The 21,150-nt window shown below is 46.4% G+C and overlaps 1 protein-coding gene and 1 long non-coding RNA gene across 4 annotated transcripts in view; one reads left to right on the forward strand and one right to left on the reverse strand.

The window, feature by feature from the left end:
- The first annotated feature begins 275 nt into the window (after positions 1-275).
- LOC306828891 lies at positions 276-2,759 on the forward strand. The gene is made up of 2 exons (XR_013779805.1): positions 276-2,301; positions 2,346-2,759. It is a non-coding gene; the product is annotated as an uncharacterized lncRNA (long non-coding RNA).
- A 2,865-nt stretch (positions 2,760-5,624) lies between these two features.
- The window catches only part of LOC306828890 (storkhead-box protein 2-like), a 37,890-nt gene continuing 22,364 nt past the window's right edge, over positions 5,625-21,150 (reverse strand). For 2 of the 3 annotated variants that reach the window (XM_079351628.1, XM_079351629.1), the window contains exons 3-4: positions 8,271-10,689; positions 5,625-6,459 (exon numbers count right to left, since the gene is read on the reverse strand). In XM_079351628.1, coding sequence (XP_079207754.1) covers positions 6,255-6,459; positions 8,271-10,689 — 2,624 coding nt within the window. In that variant the 3' untranslated portion in view covers positions 5,625-6,254. Of the gene's footprint in view, positions 6,460-8,270; positions 10,690-15,597; positions 15,697-21,150 lie in introns of those variants that run through there. The other variant, XM_079351630.1, reaches the window with a different exon arrangement.

Below are 21,150 nucleotides of genomic sequence, written 5' to 3' on the forward strand. Positions count from 1 at the left end.
AGAAACATGTCTTTAAGATCAGGCTGTTTGCATTTATTTTGATAGGACAGAGGATGGAGCAGGACAGAGAGGCGGGTGACATGCTGGACCACCAGGCCATCAAGATCAGGCTCTTCTGTGGTTGTATGTTTCTGCTCCTAGTGCAACAGCTCCACCTGGTGGGTAAACTCATGAATGACAGTGATCACAGCCGCTGCAGGAGCTGTTCACATAGTGCAGAGGATAAGAGGTGAGTTCAGAGACGACCTCCATGTGTGAAAATCAGGTTGAAGGTTCGAGGTCAATGTCGGTGCTCACATAAAGACATCAGACGGGAGTTTAATCAAACATTGTTATTTTATTATCTTAAAAAGTAACACAAACCCCACAGGGTATCACATACACTACAACAACAGTAACACCAGAACTACACATCAAAGGGACTTTCAGATATTATAGACATTTAAAAAATCCCTCTTTTTATTGTTTAAATTATTTGACTAGGCATGACAGATAAACATCATTTACAGTATGACATACAGCATGTCACCGTTAGAAACAATGTTATTGTTGTTGAACCTCCGTCTGTAGAAACACCGTGCCGATGTACCGGGAAGACATTTCATGGACCGTCTGTAGAAAAGGATGGAAGGGAAGGGACCAAGGCTGGACGGGGAAGGGGGGGGGGGGGGGGGGGGGGGGGAAGGGGCAGTGCAAACATCAGACATGGGGGGGGCCAGGGCCTCCATCAGGCGGGGGGCTGCAGCTTCAGACCACAACACCTGAACTGTACTCTACTGTAGTGGTTTTTCCCAGATTGGCGGTGCAATAGAAACTATTCTGTACGAGGGGGGGGGGGGGGGCTTCTGTTTGGTAACGCTCACTGTCCTGGTCTCAACGACTCAAAGCTCCGTCTCAAAGGTAGAATGGACTGGAGCGTACAGCAGCGTTGCGGCACAGAGGAAGAGGAGGAGCAGACAGAAGTCTTGGTGGTCACTCTAGAGGTCGGACCCTCGTGTAGTGGTTAAAAAACAGAGCTGTGGTACAATCAGAGCTAAAAAACCCGACACGAGATCAGGGAGCAGCACTCATCTCTTTAAGGCCTTTAGAGCAGCTCTTCACTGGGAGAAACATGGAGAGGTCAGTGTAAGACGTGCGCCAGCAGGGGGCGACTTCTCTGGCTCGTTATGAAGACGTCTACGATAGAGTGGTCCTACTTCTCCGAAGATTTATTCCCAAATCAGCACGATGTTCATTCAGGAAGTGATCGTCCCTTTCTTTTCATTTTCCTCCTTCAAAAAGATTACGACCTCTGTGATTCTAATGATCGTTTGTACAAAAGAAAACTGAAGCTTAAAAAAAAAAAAAAAAAAAGTCAGATCTTCAGTCATCGTTTGAAATAAAAAGCTGTCGGGGGCAAATTCACAGGTTGATAACATTCTGTGTTTGTCACGAGAGCCGAGGACGAGAACATTCCTGCATCGACATTTTCATCAACATATTTGTAAAACTGTCGCCGGTGTGGGAGAGTTTACTTCAGACTTTAAAACAGAAATTACACTGCATTGTGTGAGGTGGGTGGGGCTTCTGTTTGTTGCCGTGGTAACCAAACTGTAATCACCGGCGATTTTGAATGCACCAAAGATGAAAATTCTGGTATTGGGACGACCATAAAAAAAAATTAAAAATAAACGGGGAAAAAATGTGTTTCCCTCTGTACGCCAGGGACGGGCAATCCTGCGTCCGACACTGCTGACCCCTACTGGCCAGCAGGTGTTACTGCACACTGACCTGGGACAGGATGACAGAGGGGAACCGGTTCATAGCAAATCTACGTCAATAAAATCTTTCAACCCATCAGGTCCTTTAACATGCGAGTGTTCTTAAAGTGACAGCAACACGTTCTAACAACCAATAGCAGCGACACTCTTTGACTGAGGCACACTTAAAGGGCCAGTAATGAAAACAAAGAAAAAAAACGGGCTTTTCAGATCTCTAAACTTTTCTGGTGTGGGGGTTGATGCAGCCAGGAGACTTAGCCCCGCCTTCCAGCTAGGGACCAGGTGACGCGGGTAAAGTCAGGTGTTGAGTTAGAGGACAGGTAGTACAGACCTCAGGTAAGGATTCTTATGAAACTAGTCGGCTTCATTTAAAGTGAACCCTTTAAGGCTAAATGATACTCTCTGTCCAACCGTTACACCGTCTCGTACCATCAGAAGAAATCAGGAGAGGGGAGAGAGGGAGACAACAGGGAGTCCAGCACTTTGATGTGTAGAGAGTTAGTGTGTATATTCATGTGTGTGTGTGTGTGTGTGTGTGTGTGTGTGTGTGTGTGTGTGTGTGTGTGTGTGTGTGTGTGTGTGTAGACATTCACAGGCTCGAGGCTGATGACAGTGTGTTAGCAGAGAGGACGGGCTGTGTTTTTGCTGCTGTGGAGGTAGTTGTAGAGGAGTCGAGAAGACGACCACTCAGGGATGATTGACAGCTCCCTGAGCCTATAGGAGGGCGGGACATGATTGACCTATAGGACTTCAGGATCTTTAGAGACAGGTGAATCCAGCTCAGCTCAAGTTTAGTCTTATGATCCGCCCCACCCGCCCCACCCCCCGGATCGAGCGGTCCTTCAGTCCGTGTGCGACCTGTTCACACCTGCGAGAGTTTAATACTCCTATTACATCATCACTGTCATCATGGCCGACACACACCAGAACACATCGTAGCACCAGGAGTGAGAGCGGCTCAGGGGACGATCCAGTTTGAGGTGAAAGTCAAGTATTCATGGAGGTGACTGAAGTGTGTGTGTGTGGATGATGAGCGTGTGCGTGTGTGTGTGTGTGTGTGTGTGTGTGTGTGTGTGTGGATGATTCATAGTAAGGTTGTCAAAATATGAGTATTTTCGATACCACGTTTTAAAACGATAACCTGATTTTAAATAACGGTCGTCATTTTCAGTCCCGTTTTTTGTTCCTGCTGATTTCTAAAAAGGCACAAACACAGCGGCAACGTGTCAGTACCGACATGCTGCCGATGTTTTAGTGCCGTTTAGACGGAGTCGGAGGAATCCATGTCATTAAAGTCTCACTGAAATCGTCTTAAAGTTTCACACTCTGGTATCGTGACAACCCGAGTTGAAGTGTGAGTGGAGCGTTGTTAGTATGGAGTAATACTGAAACAGGAGAGTAACATCCCTTCTTGTTGTGTGTCACACACACACACACACACACACACACACACACACACACACACACACACACACACACACACACACACACACACACACACACACACACACACACACACACACACACACACACACACACACACACACACACACACACACACACACACACACACACACACACACACACGGTCAGGATGGCGACTGTGACTCGTCACGTCCTCGGGAAGCGGTCGGGACCACCGATCTGAATTTAAATATGTGTTTCAGCTGTTTTCAAAAGATACAATCGTTGTTATTTGACTGATTTGGACGATAAGAAAGGTGCGTGTGGCTGTGGCCAGGAGGTCAGGGGTTCGATCCCCAGCTCCTTAAACAAGCTCAGGTCCATCTACGTGTGAGAGGAGCGAGTCCATTACAACGGCACACGGTCTAAATGCACAAACACATCAGCTCAGGGTTTCACCTGCGTTTATAATTACCAGACAACACCCAGTATTGGGTACTGCCTACGTGTTGCCGTGGTAACAGATTAGATATCATCTGATGCTTGCATCATGTGAAGATGAGAAAAGAAAAAGGTGTTGTTGATGTGAGGAGAGAAACAAAGAGCAGCTGGTCTTTCACACTGCTTTAAATGTCCACACATAAAAGTTTCTATACACTGTACATATATTCACATATCCTGTCCCGTATTTTAAAAGAAATAAAGTATGTACCTATTTCACATCTTATTTACTCAGCTCTGTCTTTGTTTCCTCTCCTCACTTTCTCTTTTCACACCAACGACGTGGAAATGTTTTAAAGACCTGCACATCTTCAGCACCGCCGCCTCGAGCTCTTCAGTTGAAAATCTTTTAACTTTTTAGAAGAGCGTTGTTGACCTCATCACGTTTTTTTTTCAACCGGCCAATCATGAAGTAGATCGGTCGGGTCCTCACTGCGCATCCGATCGCAGCCGTGACAGCAGCGCCGTTATTATTTAGCTCAGACAAAGTAGGAGGACGATCATCCGCCATTCGACCATCTCAAACAGAGAAGACCCAGCAAGCAGCCGGGCAGGGTCATGGTTGTCATGGAAACACGACACACATACAGCACCTGGTAGACAACGGGCCTCCGTCAACCTTATGGTACCAAAATGTTTTTGTGCGACTGAGTCAGAGTGGATTAAAAACAAATTGTGACTGAATATCGGGGGTCGAATTTTGTTGCCGTGGTTTTGAAACTGGTGCGACAACATAATAATAATAATAATATTCAGGTATGTGACGATGTGTTGAGTGTAAACACACCTGTCCTGTGCAGAGGAGCACAGGTGAGGCGGTCTGAGGACGTGAGGGAGTCACAGCGAGGAACACGAGGAGTCTGTCTGCAGGAAGGTCACAGGTGAGAGCTGCTCTGCTTCATTCTACATCAGCTGTCAGAGTGAAAACTGTGGTTACACAACACCACACACCTCTCCTTCACACCTGGTGTTAACATGAGTTTACAGTGATGCAGGTACAGGTGAGATCTGACCCCTTAGAGCCAACTATAAACTCTATTTACTATTTATACACGTAGAATCTGTTCAAAGGCTCTGGATGGCCGAGCTGCTTGGACGTACGACGAATCAGCAGGCTTTGTTGTTGTGTGCAGAAGAAACAGTCGGCATGGAAACCAAAAGTAGGCGGAGAACAATCTGCACTAATGACAGTTCTGTTTTGTTTTTTTTTTTCTTTTCATATACTTTATTAATCCCGCAAGGGGAAATTCGGTTTTTCACTCTGCATTTAATGGAGAGGTCTCAGAGTGAGGGGGCTGCACAGAGAGCGCCCCAGAGCAGTTGTTGGGGTTCGGTGCCTTGCTCAAGGGCACCTCGGCAGTGCTCAGGAAGTGGACTGGCACCTCTCCAGCTACCAGACCAATTTCCGGACTTGGTCCGTGCCGGGACTCGAACCGGCGACCCTCCGGTTCCCAACCCAAGTCCCTACAGACTGAGCTACTGCCGCCCCTGTTAGCAGATGTTGTAATCCAAACTGACGGGACATATTCGCTCAGATATCTGGATAAAAGTGCGGCTAACTATCCGATCACGAAAGTCAGTCAGCGATTAGATTTCCAGATTTCCTTGAATGCATCTTGAGCGATCGATGTGACGCCAGTTTTCGTCTCCTCTTGAGGACCGACCTGACGAAGCTCGAGTTTTTACTACATCATGATGTTGTTATTTCCACAAACCCAAGACCCTTTTTTGCAGGCTCACACCCCGGGAGGTCATCTGCTCCTGAAGTGGGACGTACATCTGACAGACGACCATCGTTTTAAATCTTCTCTGTCTTTAAATCAGTTTGAATGTCACGTCACGTCGTTCACAGAAGGTTAAACACAGCGATGCGTTCAGGTGTTGCTGCAGAGACGTCTTCATACAGTGCGTGGGGGAGGGGCTGCCGAGATAAACAAATATCCTCCTGAATTAGTCAAATGAGATGCACTGACTTTAGTTTGGAGTACAGGACGATCACATCTATGTTTACCTATTCAAAGAGCAGGGAGGTGGGTCAGATCACCTGTGCACACTCATGTTAGTACCAGGTGTGTGTGTGTGTGTGTGTGTGTGTGAGCGTGCGTGTAACCTCAGCATCAGTAGTCAGCAGAGCAGCTTTGCAGCTTTTTCAGTGTAATACCAGGAGACACCAGCAGAGGGAGACATGCTGACTCGGAGCAGCTGGATGGGAAATAACATGACCTGAGATAACAGATAATACATACATACACACACACACACACACACACACACACACGCACACACACACACACACACACACACAACCCACAACTACAACCCACGTTAGTGAAACAACACAACAGCAGTGTGTAAACTGGAGGCTGTCGATGATAATGTCAGAGTCTGCCTGGTGCGTGTGTGTGTGTGTGTGTGTGTGTGTGTGTGTGTGTGTGTGCGTGTGTGTGTGTGTGTGTGTGTGTGTTAACAGTTCCACTGACTCGGACAGTCCGTCAGTCTGAAGGTGTAACAGTCCTTATTTGTGGGGGTTGGATTTGTAGTTCCTATCCATCAGGTCTCAGCGCTCCTCCCAGCCCTTAGCCCCGCCCCCTACACGCTGGTGATTGACGCGAGGCAGGCGTTGGGTTTCTGGAGTTTCTCAGGTTGGGTTCCGGAAGGTTCTGGGATGGCTCTGAAGGAGAACGGGGGGCCGTTCCCGGAGGTGATGCCGAGGTGTCCGGGGCTCAGAGCCAGGTTCTGCCGACGGTTACTCTCCACGATGGAGGAGGTGTTTGACGCCAAACTCTCCCTCGTCCTGCAGACACAGGAGAGAGATTAAATATAACATCATAGGAGGCGGAGTCACAGGAGGCCGGACCCGATTCAGAAAGGATGTTCAACAGACCCAGTCTAACTCGAAACTCTCAGCTGATTTCAGTGAACTCGGAGTTTGTTCACTCGGAGTTCAGCGTTGAAATAATGGGGACCCTGATACTTGGATTCACCATGGCAACAGGAGACAAAGAGAGGTCCTCGCACTCCAACCAAATCTGAACCTATTTTTCAACATACACAGAGAGCACTCGCATCGACTGGACTTACAGCGTCAAAGAATAACACGTTCTGATTAATAACAGCCATTTAAGTCCTTTAAACACCTGCAGAAAATTCTAAAGAAAACCTCTTTCTTATATATGGCGCCAGATCACAACAGGAGTCATTTATCTGCACACAATACAATAACAATCTTTTAAAGGACCAATCAGAGAGCTGCTCTCTTCCTGTGTGATCATGAAGGAAACCTGCTGTGTTGAAGCTTCTCTGACAACAATGCAGCAGCCAGTATGTCCTCCTTCTAACTTTAGATTCTGCGCCTGAATGCTCTGGATTTGATTGGACCAGAGAAGGTAGGCGGGGCTTTGAAGGCCGTTTTGGACGCCCCTTGGTTTGCCAGATATGAGAGCAGTTATCAGGTGAACAGGTGTTGCAGCGATGGAAGCGGGCAGTGGAACTGCTTCAGATAGAAGTGATTGTACCCGAGCTAAAAAGCCTCTGCATGTTTCTAATAAGCTCCAGCAGCAGAAAGCTGCTCAAACTAGGATCAATGTTGGAGATGAAACATGGAGAGAGGTTAGAACGCAGAAAGCTTTACAGACCCATGCAGAGCTGGCTAAACACTGAAGCTACAGTGTCCACCACATGCAGAGCTGGCTAAACACTGAAGCTACAGTGTCCACCACATGCAGAGCTGGCTAAACACTGAAGCTACAGTGTCCACCACATGCAGAGCTGGCTAAACACTGAAGCTACAGTGTCCACCACATGCAGAGCTGGCTAAACACTGAAGCTACAGTGTCCACCACATGCAGAGCTGGCTAAACACTGAAGCTACAGTGTCCACCACATGGAGAGCTGGCTAAACACTGAAGCTACAGTGTCCACCACATGCAGAGCTGGCTAAACACTGAAGCTACAGTGTCCACCACATGCAGAGCTGGCTAAACACTGAAGCTACAGTGTCCACCACATGCAGAGCTGGCTAAACACTGAAGCTACAGTGTCCACCACATGCAGAGCTGGCTAAACACTGAAGCTACAGTGTCCACCACATGCAGAGCTGGCTAAACACTGAAGCTACAGTGTCCACCACATGCAGAGCTGGCTAAACACTGAAGCTACAGTGTCCACCACATGGAGAGCTGGCTAAACACTGAAGCTACAGTGTCCACCACATGCAGAGCTGGCTAAACACTGAAGCTACAGTGTCCACCACATGCAGAGCTGGCTAAACACTGAAGCTACAGTGTCCACCACATGCAGAGCTGGCTAAACACTGAAGCTACAGTGTCCACCACATGCTGACCTGTGTGAGAGGAGGGGGGGGACAGCTCTCTGTGATAATTAGAGTTTAGACTGCAGTACTCATTTTAAACACTAGGGGGAGTTACATACTGCTCGTTACAAGTTTGGCGACTGGAGTTCAGCACTGCTTGTTAAGAATTGTAAACTTTGTGTTGATAATAATTTCTTTCTCCTCCCACTGATGTTTTTCTGCCTCTCTCTCTTAGTGACAAAGACAGATGGATGCACGTGTGTGTAGTTCACGCTCAGTATGAATGTTCTCACCTTGGTGAGTTGAATCCACTGTCCACAGTGACCGAGCTGGAGTCCATGCTGTCCAGTCGAGCGGAGTGAGCTGACTGCTGGTTCTGAGCGGGTTCTGGGAGGTTCTCCTTAGCACCTGGGAAAGCCAGAGTCCTCTCAAACCTCCTCTGAAGGTCCCTCTCCTTTTCCCTCTCCAGCAGCCACTGCATGGTCCCTGCTCCTCCCCCTCCCCTCCCAACAACGCCTCCTCCAGTCTTCTCGTCCTCCCCTCGACTCTTAGCACCGCCCTCCTCCAGCTCCTCGTCGTCGGACACGTTGTAGTAGTCAAAAGAGGCCTCTGCGGCGCCAGGAGTCGGTTCGATCCCTGGCGGCGGGGCGGACGACGTAGCGACCAGAGGTTTTGGGGCGTCAAAGGCCTCCTGGGAATCAATAGCATCACAGGATGAGGACAGGGTAGAGGCCACCAGAGCGGGGGGTTTCCTCAGGGAGCTGTACCCAGGTAGAGGGAGGCTGGGAGGAGGTTTGAAGAGTGTGTCTTTACTAAAGATCTCCTTACGTTTCTCCTGACCAGAGGAGGCGCTGTGGGGCGGTCTGCCGTTAGCAAGCGGGGGGTCAGGAATAGACAGAGGTATCGGAGGCAGGCTGCCCCCTTTAGGCCCAACCTTTGACAAATCCTCCTTACTGTCCAGAGGGTGGGGCGTCTGTCTGTCAGTCTGCCTGTCGGCCCCGCCCACTTTTAACCCCTCGTGGCTGCTCTTACCCAGAGTTCCAAGCGTGTTAGCAGCTGTGAGGACGGCCTCAGATGAACCCGAGCACTGGAAGTAATCATCCGGCGGGATGGAGGGGAGAAGTGGTTTTGGGGAGTACGCGGGCAGGCTGTCCCTGCTCTTACTCTTCTCTAAGCTCCGCCCACCATCCAGCCCTAAAGAGTCCACAGGATGCTTAGCCGAAGGGGGCGTGGCCCGAGAATAGTGAGCAGAGCTCTGATTGGCTCTGAGGGTTCCGTCGTCTGTGTAGTAGCGGCTCCGGTCGTCGTAGTAATCCGGCGGCCCGATGAGCCCGGCACCCAGCGGCCCTTTGGAATTATCCATGGACCGGGATCGCTCCTTGGCCTTGTCACTGCGCTCGTTCCTCGACTTCCTCTCCTGGGTGTGCGAGTGTGAGCGGTGCACTTTGGAGTGGTGGGCTGAAGGGCCGTGGCTCGGCTCGGGGAAAGGCATCTCTGTGCGGCGCTTGGCGAGCTCTCCAGACACGTCCCACTCAGGAGTGACGGGAAGGTGCGAGGAATCTAGGATGTTGGGATTGCTGTGCGCCAGATGAAGCCGGGCGCGCTGCCGTTCCATGGCGAGGGCGTGTTCCCTCGGCGAGCGGGCCAGCGAGGACGAGTATGCTCTGTAGTCTCGGTCGGGCAGCTCCAGGTCGCTGGGCTCTCCACGGGATGCTCTGGTCTTACTGTGAGAGCGGCTCAGCTTGGCCTGAGACTGCTTCCTGTGACGGCCCCCGCTTCTCCTGCTCCTCGAGCTCTGATTGGCCGATGAGGCTTTGCTCCTCTGAGCACGCTCTTCTTCCAGACGCTTCATGACGGCCGTATGGCGAGCCAGGTTTTCCACTGTGAGGTCAGGGTTGATCCTGCGGATTATCTCCATCTCAACGTGGCGAGGCAGCTGGCTCGGCACCTCCTCGTCGCGGAGCGGCCACTCCTCAGGGGGGAACTGAGCCGAGAAGGTGGCCAGCTGCTTGGCCTTGTCCTTCTTGAAGCTCAGGCGGAACAGCTTCAGGCCAAACTTACGACTTCCTGTTCCACTGCCTCCACCCGCCTGTTTCTCCACCTCTCCTGTTCCTCCTCCTCCTCCTCCTCCTCCTCCTCCTCCGCCTCCTCCTCCTCCTCCTCGGTGCTTGGTGAGTGTGTCCGTCTTGAAGGGGAACCCGAGGCTGCTGCGGCTCTTCTCCGTGTTTCCTCCTGCCTGCTGAGGAGGAGTTTGTGGGGAGTGTGGGGACGAGTACGCCTCCCGGTGGTCTTTGGGGGATCTGCGTGACAGGGTGGTGTGGTGGCTAGGAGGGTCTTCACCACGGTAACTGTTGTTGTAGAAGGTTTCCCCGCCTCCTCCTCCTCCTCCTCCCCCACTGTGGTTCTGGTTGGACTTTGGGTGTGATCTGTCTCTGACGGGTCCAGAGGTGGAGGGGGTGATAGTGCCCGAGAGGGGGGAGGTGCACTGCGTCTGCTGGTGCTGCTGCTGGTTCTGGTGCTGCTGCTGGTGTCGCTCAGCTGACCGCTCGTCTAAGTGGTACCACTTGGAGCTGGTTCTGATGAGGCTCGGGGTGATGAAGTACGTCTGAGGGGTGACGATAAAATATCCGTCCGGTGTCGGGTAGATCTTCCGCTCACGGACCAGCATGCCCAGCGTGTGGTGCAGAACCTCCTCTGTTGGCGTGGGGACACCTGAGAGGAGACGGATCACAGTTAGAGCAGGAACACAAGAAGCCTCACCTGAGGACAGTCCTGCTCGACCGGATGCACCTTGAGATTAGACCGTTCATGATGCACCAAATCATCCGTTTGTGCTCAACGCAACTGTCAATAAAGTTTCCTTTAAAAACTGCCACACACAGAAGTTACAGTGTCCCTGTGAAAATCTCTCTCTCCGTTGCCATGGTGATATCAGATGCTGTCTTGTAACTCCGCTCTAACTGCTGTAACGCCCGGCTGCTTGGGTAAATTTTTTTGGCATGGTGGTGTGACGACCACACACACACACACACACACGCACACACACACACACACACGCACACACACACACACACACACACACACCTGTAAAAACACGAGAATCCTCCTTTAACAACATGTCAGCTGATCAAATATCAGATCCGTGATTGATCACTTTTATATTGTCCACAACCAGTGAAGTCAAGTTCATCATGGACCACAGTGTGTGTTCAGTCATCACACTTTACAAATGTCCAGACAGATGATCTCTCTCTCTCTCTCTCTCTCTCCTTATTACCTCTCTCTCTCTCTCTCCTTATTACCTCTCTCTCCTTATTACCTCTCTCTCTCTCTCCTTATTACCTCTCTCTCCTTATTACCTCTCTCTCTCTCTCCTTATTACCTCTCTCTCCTTATTACCTCTCTCTCTCTCTCTCCTTATTACCTCTCTCTCTCTCTCTCTCTCTCTCCTTATTACCTCTCTCTCTCTCTCTCTCTCTCCTTATTACCTCTCTCTCTCTCTCTCCTTATTACCTCTCTCTCTCTCTCTCCTTATTACCGCTCTCTCTCTCTCTCCTTATTACCTCTCTCTCTCTCTCTCTCTCTCTCCTTATTACCTCTCTCTCATTACCTCTCTCTCTCTCTCTCTCTCTCCTTATTACCTCTCTCTCTCTCTCTCCTTATTACCTCTCCCTCTCTCTCTCCTTATTACCTCTCTCTCTCTCTCTCCTTATTACCTCTCTCTCTCTCTCTCCTTATTACCTCTCCCTCTCTCTCTCCTTATTACCTCTCTCTCTCTCTTTCCTTATTACCTCTCTCCTTATTACCTCTCTCTCTCCTTATTACCTCTCTCTCTCTCTTTCCTTATTACCTCTCTCTCTCTCTCTCTCCTTATTACCTCTCTCCTTATTACCTCTCTCTCTCTCTCCTTATTACCTCTCTCCTTATTACCTCTCTCTCTCTCTCTTTCCTTATTACCTCTCTCTCTCTCTCTCCTTATTACCTCTCTCTCTCTCTTTCCTTATTACCTCTCTCCTTATTACCTCTCTCTCTCTCCTTATTACCTCTCTCTCTCTCTCCTTATTACCTCTCTCTCTCTCTCTCTCTCTCTCCTCATTACCTCTCTCTCTCTCTCTCTCTCTCTCTCTCTCCTCATTACCTCTCTCTCTCTCTCTCTCTCTCTCTCCTTATTACCTCTCTCTCTCTCTCTCTCTCCTTATTACCTCTCTCTCCTTATTACCTCTCTCTCTCCTTATTACCTCTCTCTCCTTATTACCTCTCTATTGCTCTCTCTCTCTCTCCTTATTACCTCTCTCTCTCTCTCTCTCTCCTTATTACCTCTCTCTCTCTCTCCTTATTACCTCTCCCTCTCTCTCTCCTTATTACCTCTCTATTGCTCTCTCTCCCTCTCCTTATTACCTCTCTCTCTCTCTCTCTTTCCTTATTACCTCTCTCTCTCTCTCCTTATTACCTCTCTCTCTCCTTATTACCTCTCTCTCTCTCTCTCTCCTCATTACCTCTCTCTCTCTCCTTATTACCTCTCTCTCTCTCTCTCTCTCTCCTTATTACCTCTCTCTCCTTATTACCTCTCTCTCCTTATTACCTCTCTATTGCTCTCTCTCTCTCCTTATTACCTCTCTATTGCTCTCTCTCTCTCTCTCCTTATTACCTCTCTCTCTCTCCTTATTACCTCTCTCTCTCTCCTTATTACCTCTCCCTCTCTCTCTCCTTATTACCTCTCTCTCTCTCTCTTTCCTTATTACCTCTCTCCTTATTACCTCTCTCTCTCTCTCCTTATTACCTCTCTCCTTATTACCTCTCTCTCTCTCTCTCCTTATTACCTCTCTCCTTATTACCTCTCTCTCTCTCTCTCTCCTTATTACCTCTCTCTCTCTCTTTCCTTATTACCTCTCTCTCTCTCTCTCCTTATTACCTCTCTCTCTCTCTCTCTTTCCTTATTACCTCTCTCTCTCTCTCTCCTTATTACCTCTCTCTCTCTCTTTCCTTATTACCTCTCTCTCTCTCTCCTTATTACCCCTCTCTCTCTCTCTCTCCTTATTACCTCTCTCTCTCTCTTTCCTTATTACCTCTCTCTCTCTTTCCTTATTACCTCTCTCCGTATTACCTCTCTCTCTCTCCTTATTACCTCTCTCCTTATTACCTCTCTCTCTCTCTTTCCTTATTACCTCTCTCCTTATTACCTCTCTCTCTCTCTTTCCTTATTACCTCTCTCCTTATTACCTCTCTCTCTCTCTTTCCTATTACCTCTCTCCTTATTACCTCTCTCTCTCTCTTTCTTATTACCTCTCTCCTTATTACCCTCTCTCTCTCTCTTCCTTATACCTCTCTCTCTCTCTCTCTCTCTCCTTATACCTCTCTCACCACACACCTAACCTATTTACCTCTCTCTCTCTCTTTCCTTATTACCTCTCTCCTTATTACCTCTCTCTCTCTTTCCTTATTACCTCTCTCCTTATTACCTCTCTCTCTCTCCTTATTACCTCTCTCTCTCTCTCTCTCTCTCCTTATTACCACTCTCCTTATTACCTCTCTCCTTATTACCTCTCTCTCTCTCTCTCCTTATTACCTCTCTCCTTATTACCTCTCTCTCTCTCTCTCTCCTCATTACCTCTCTCTCTCTCACTCTCACTCCTCATTACCTCTCTCTCTCTCTCTCTCTCCTTATTACCTCTCACTCTCTCTCTCACTCCTTATTACCTCTCTCTCTCCTTATTACCTCTCTATTGCTCTCTCTCTCTCCTTATTACCTCTCTAATGCTCTCTCTCTCTCCTTATAACCTCTCTCTCTCTCTCCTTATTACCTCTCTATTGCTCTCTCTCTCTCCTTATTACCTCTCTCCCTCTCTCTCTCTCCTTATTACCTCTCTCACTCTCTCTCTTTCCTTATTACCTCTCTCTCTCTCTCTCCTTATTACCTCTCTCTCTCTCTCTCTCCTCATTACCTCTCTATCTCTCTCTCTCTCCTTATTACCTCTCTCTCTCTCTCTCCTTATTACCTCTCTCTCTCCTTATTACCTCTCTCTCCTTATTACCTCTCTATTGCTCTCGCTCTCTCTCCGTATTACCTCTCTCTCTCTCTCCTTATTACCTCTCTCTCTCTCTCTTCTTATTACCTCTCTCTCCTTATTACCTCTCTATTGCTCTCTCTCTCTCCTTATTACCTCTCTCCCTCTCTCTCCTTATTACCTCTCTCTCTCTCTCTCTTCCTTATTACCTCTCTCTCTCTCTCCTTATTACCTCTCTCTCTCTCCTTATTACCTCTCTCTCTCTCTCTCTCTCTCCTTATTACCTCTCTCTCCTTATTACCTCTCTCTCTCTCTCCTTATTACCTCTCTCTCTCTCTCCTTATTACCTCTCTCTCTCTCCTTATTACCTCTCTCTCTCTCTCTCTCTCTCCTTATTACCTCTCCCTCTCTCTCTCCTTATTACCTCTCTCTCTCTCTTTCCTTATTACCTCTCTCCTTATTACCTCTCTCTCTCTCTCATTACCTCTCTCTCTCTCTCCTTATTACCTCTCTCTCTCCTTATTACCTCTCTCTCTCTCCTTATTACCTCTCTCTCTTTCCTTATTACCTCTCTCTCTCTCTCCTTATTACCTCTCTCCCTCTCTCTCTCTCCTTATTACCTCTCTCTCTCTCTCTCTCTCCTTATTACCGCTCTCTCTCTCTCTCTCCTTATTACCTCTCTCCCTCTCTCTCTCTCCTTATTACCTCTCTCTCTCTCTCTCTCTCCTTATTACCTCTCTCTCTCTCTCTTTCCTTATTACCTCTCTCTCTTCCTTATTACCTCTCTCTCTCTCTCCTTATTACCGCTCTCTCTCTCTCTTTCCTTATTACCTCTCTCCTTATTACCTCTCTCTCTCTCCTTATTACCTCTCTCTCCTTATTACCTCTCTCCCTCTCTCTCTCTCCTTATTACCTCTCTCTCTCTCTCTTTCCTTATTACCTCTCTCTCTCTCTCCTTATTACCTCTCTCTCCTTATTACCTCTCTCTCCTTATTACCTCTCTCTCTCTCCTTATTACCTCTCTCTCTCTCCTTATTACCTCTCTCTCTCTCCTTATTACCTCTCTCTCTCTCTCTCTCTCCTTATTACCTCTCTCTCTCTCCTTATTACCTCTCTCTCTCTCTCCTTATTACCTCTCTCTCTCTCTCTCTCCGTATTACCTCTCTCTCTCTCTCTCCTTATTACCTCTCTCTCTCTCTCTCCTTATTACCTCTCTCTCTCTCCTTATTACCTCTCTCTCTCTCATTACCTCTCTCTCTCATTACCTCTCTCTCTCCTTATTACCTCTCTCTCTCCTTATTACCTCTCTCTCTCTCCTTATTACCTCTCTCTCTCTCCTTATTACCTCTCTCTCTCTCTCTCCTTATTACCTCTCTCTCTCTCCTTATTACCTCTCTCTCCTTATTACCTCTCTCTCTCCTTATTACCTCTCTCTCTCTCTCCTTATTACCTCTCTCTCTCTCTCCTTATTACCTCTCTCTCTCTCTCCTTATTACCTCTCTCTCTCTCTCCTTATTACCTCTCTCTCTCTCTCTTCTTATTACCTCTCTCTCTCTCTCTTCTTATTACCTCTCTCTCTCTCTCTTCTTATTACCTCTCTCTCTCTCCTTATTACCTCTCTGTCTCCCCATCGTTGTCTCGCTCGCTCTCTCTCCATCTCTGTCTCGCTCGCTCACTCCGTCAGTCTGGAGGTATTACTGCCAGTTACATCATACGAGTCTTTTAGACCAGCCACAGTGACGCAACAACCTGGGACACACACACACACACACACACACACACACACACACACACACACACACACACACACACACACACACACACACACACACACACACACACACACACACACACACACCACACACACACACACACACACACACACACACACACACACACACACACACACACACACACACACACACACACACACACACACACACACACACACTTTGACATTGTGTCACTTTAAATGTGAATCAGTTTGAAACCATTCAGCACCACCTGCAGTCAAACGTATGTAGCAGCCTCTTCTTTCAAACACTGAACCACTCAACACACGAGTACTAACTTTATGTAACTTTATTTAAACACTAACTTTATGTAACTTTATTTAAACACTCTTCATATAACTTTATTTAAACACTCACTTTATGTAACTTTATTTAAAAACTCTTCATATAACTTCATTTAAACACTCAATTTATATAACTTTATTTAAACACTCAATTTATATAACTTTATTTAAACACTCTTCATATAACTTTATTTAAACACTCAATTTATATAACTTTATTTAAACACTCACTTTATGTAACTTTATTTAAACACTCTTCATATAACTTTATTTAAACACTCACTTTATGTAACTTTATTTAAACACTCTTCATATAACTTTATTTAAACACTCAATTTATATAACTTTATTTAAACACTCACTTTATGTAACTTTATTTAAACACTCACTTTATGTAACTTTATTTAAACACTCACTTTATGTAACTTTATTTAAACACTCACTTTAACTAACTTTATTTAAACACTCAATTTATGTAACTTTATTTAAACACTCAATTTATATAACTTTATTTAAACACTCACTTTATATAACTTTATTTAAACACTCTTCATATAACTTTATTTAAACACTCACTTTATATAACTTTATTTAAACACTAACTTTATATAACTTTATTTAAACACTCACTTTAATTAAACACTCACTTTATGTAACTTTAATCAAACACTAACTTTATATAACTTTATTTAAACACTAACTTTATATAACTTTATTTAAACACTCACTTTATTTAAACACTCACTTTAATTAAACACTCACTTTATGTAACTTTAATTAAACACTAACTTTATATAACTTTATTTAAACACTCACTTTATTTAAACACTCACTTTATTTAAACACTCACTTTATGTAACTTTATTTAAACACTCACTTTATGTAACTTTATTTAAACACTCACTTTATGTAACTTTATTTAAACACTCACTTTATGTAACTTTAATCAAACACTAACTTTATATAACTTTATTTAAACACTCACTTTATATAACTTTATTTAAATACTACTTTAAGAACTTCTAATACTCCAAAAAGGACGTTAAAAGGAATTTTAGTTCAAGGCTCTAACCAACAATATTGAAGCACCGGCATGGACGAAGGAGAAAAGATGATTTTAGCAGAAGAAAGGATTATTTCAAACCCATGCAGGGATCATTTAAGCACAATGAAGGGTTATATAAGCACAAGGAGGGAGTGTTAAGGACTCAGACCGTGGTCACTCTTCTGTACCGTGCCCTACTCAAGCACGACCGCCCGCCCGCTGCACTGGATGAGTCTGCATAGTCTCCATCTAACCTTTAGAAGGTTAGATGGAGGCAAAACTTCCAAATCTGGGTAAAGACAGGAAGTTCTCCTCGTGCTGTAACCTGTCAATCAAATGTTCAAACACAGCGGGGTTGTGTTTGGCGCTGTCACACAGGAAGTGACGATTCTTTCCACCAATCAACAGACTGCAGTGTTTATCTCCACCTTTTCGGGTCGGATCGATATTCTTGGCTCCTCAACAGAAGGGTCCAAAAAGTTGGACGCACAGGTCGGTTATTAGTCGATGGAAACGCCACAAAATACGTTCCAATCTAAGACGAACAGAACTGAACAACTCGCTTCAGCACCGAGCCCACACAGACCTCTAATTCATAGGTCATCAGATGGCTTTAACAGAGCCTGAGCACTGTACGCAACACTTTTCAAACAAGCAGGACTTTGGGCAACAGCGTGCACCCTAAAACATGAAGCAGCTATTATCTCTGCAGAGACAAAACCAAACCTGGAAACCTGCAAAACTGAACCTCCACCTTGAGATCATTCTGGAACAAAACTTATTTTAGCATCACACCACTTCTTGCACCGCCGTCGTCAGACCTTCTTGCAGGTTGACGTCCACACTCAGCACACATTGGTTGCTCAGCTCGATATGACAGAGTCACCTGACACAGCCTACAGATCACTGTATCTCCATTTACTAAATTCTTCCAGATTCTCTGCTCATACAGGATGCTCTCTGTTCACTGTCCGGGCGTGAGAGCGGGGAAAGAGGGCCTCATGGCGGCTCATTATTGAGAACATAGATGTCAACTATTAGTAATGTGTTTACTGTGGTTACTAATGTTGTGTGAGTACAGTGAATGTTTAAGGAGACTAAAGGCACACGTCCGTCAGATCATTAAAAGTGAAATCCAAATATTTTAAGTACATTTTGAACTCTCCCTTTAAATGTTTATTTGGTGTTGGGTTTTCTAAAACACCAACAGAATGAACGGAGTCGTTGGGAGTAGAGCACCAGAGCAGGTGAACCGATCACCTGAGGTCGATTTAAAGCATCAGCAAGAGACGAATCAGATCACAGAGAATCACTCCATCAATTTATCTCATCAGACAACTGACAGACACTCTATTATGGCTCACAGACTGTGTGTGTGTGTGTGTGTGTGTGTGTGTGTGTGTGTGTGTGTTGCCTGTCATTACATCATGCTTGTGCGGTTGCTTTGGTGACATGACGCAAGTTCTCTAAAGAGGGAAACTTAGACCTGACACACACACACACACACGCTTTAAAAAGGGGCGTGGCCTCAGTGCAACAGGTAGACGTATTGACTACTAAATCTGTGTGAAGCCTCCCTCCTGATCTCAGACCTGTGTTCACCGTAGACCTCAAAGGACGGGAGGAGTAAAGCTATAACATTTAGAGCACCCCCCTGCTGGCTGGTTGCAGAATAGACCATAAAGCTCCGCCTCCTCCACTGAAGCAGAGCGGACACACTATAAATTCAAAACACTCGTCAAATGGAATCTATCATCAGATCAATCAGTTATTTTACACTATAAAGCAGGGTTTCTTAACCATGGGGCCACCTGCAGGGCCGCGAGGGGATAATATGTTTGCATCTGTGGGCCGCAAGGGCCGTGATCGTTGGCCTGCAATATACTCTCCGACCACCAGAGGCAGTATCATCAGTTAGAAGTAGGCCTACATCACGAGGAGAAGAATATTTAGCTTAACGTCTATGGAGAAGTCTCAACTCTGCTAGGTGACGACCCTGAGGCCCCGTTTCCACGGAGACGCTATGACAGAAACGCATCGAAACGACCGCACTCCGGATTCAAACTACAGACCGTCTACACGGCAGGTCTTGCCTGAGTGAAAACGATGTAGTTCTCACGCCCGGCCAGTGGAACTTTACAACGCGACACTCAGCAGTACAACCACTTCCTCCACAACATCCTCCTCAGCGGCCAGTTCTCCCAAGTCTTACCTAAACGCTGCGTATGGTCGCCCTGTGCTCGGGTAAAGGTTGAACTATTTGCCGCAAGTATTCGTTGCTCTTTCGGCGGCGACATACACAATGTATCATATCTAGAGCTGCAGCTATCGAATATTTTAGTAATCGAGTATTCTATCGAATATCCCGATCGATTAATCGAGTAATCTAATAAATCATACTTTTGCTTAATTAAGTTTTAACTCGTCTTGGGTCGTCCCTACAAACCTGCTTCTTTTCAGTTACCATGGAAACGCCTGCTTGTTACAACCAACCACCTCTGCTCTACAGCTGCTGATGATGCTCACCATATTACTGACAGGGTCCCAAATTCACTTTCTGATTCACTGGTCAAGGCGGCAGGTAAATTAAAAATACAGGCCAGACATGTTTTAATGGCTGAAATAACAAATACTGTTTTGTGTAGCCTACACATCTGTTACAGTACATTTAATAGAGAAAGCATTATGTTCTGTTGAATCAATCACAGAATCAATCATTATGTCAGATAAGGAAATTGAGAAACTTTAAATATATATTTGCTAAATTATTATTCCACAAACAAGTTCTGTCTTGATTTAGCTTTGAAGACATCAGACATTTAATATAATCAGCCTGTATATTGTTAAAAGTGTATCTCTGTCTGCTCCTGCAGCGCGTGCATTCAGCGCGCTCACAGACTACAGAGACCAGAGACGTGTCTATGACAGAGACTGTGAGAGGACGCTGCTATCGTTATGTTAGTTGAGACTACAGAGACCATAGACGTGTCTATGACAGAGACCGTGAGAGGACGTTGCTATCGTTATGTTAGCTGAGACTACAGAGACCATAGACGTGTCTATGACAGAGACTGTGAGAGGACGCTGCTATCGTTATGTTAGCTGAGACTACAGAGACCATAGACGTGTCTATGACAGAGACTGTGAGAGGACGCTGCTATCGTTACGTTAGCTGAGACTACAGAGACCAGAGACGTGTCTATGACAGAGACTGTGAGGACGTTGCTATCGTTATGTTAGCTGAGACTACAGAGACCATAGACGTGTCTATGACAGAGACCGTGAGAGGACGCTGCTATCGTTACGTTAGCTGAGACTACAGAGACCAGAGACGTGTCTATGACAGAGACTGTGAGGACGTTGCTATCGTTATGTTAGCTGAGACTACAGAGACCAGAGACGTGTCTATGACAGAGACCGTGAGAGGACGCTGCTATCGTTACGTTAGCTGAGACTACAGAGACCATAGACGTGTCTATGACAGAGACTGTGAGAGGACATTACTATCGTTACGTTAGCTGGAGACACGGAGAGAGTGAACGGAGAAAAGCCGACCGTTTGACCGGATCACGTGTTCCCGACTGGGTCGTATGGATCACGGATCAACTGTGTGCTGACTAAAAGTTAAAAGGGGCACGCCGCGCTCGCGTGTGCGTGTTGAAGTGTCTGTGTGTAAGAGAGAGGAGCAGGTAGCTGCAGCTACATTAAACGTGTTTTATACTCATACCAAAGTTTTGATGACGCAAAAAAAAAAAGACTTAACGAAGCCTCGAGGCAGCGAAAATTCCTCGATGAATTTTTGTAATCGAATTATTCGAGGAATCGTTTCAGCTCTAATCATATCAAGGTTCTGTTTTAAAAAGACGATACAACACCAATATTCTCGACTACTGCGCATGTCCAAATGTTTCGTCTTACTGTCACAGCGTCTCCGTGTAAACGGGGTCTGAATCTGAATGGAAACGTGATGGAGAGGTTCTTAAAACGAAAAAATTATGACGGCAACGGGGGGCAGCACTACACAAAACAGAATGCTCTTTTTAATT

The sequence above is a fragment of the Symphodus melops genome (assembly GCF_947650265.1).
Source record: "Symphodus melops genome assembly, chromosome: 9".
NCBI lineage: Eukaryota > Metazoa > Chordata > Actinopteri > Labriformes > Labridae > Symphodus > Symphodus melops.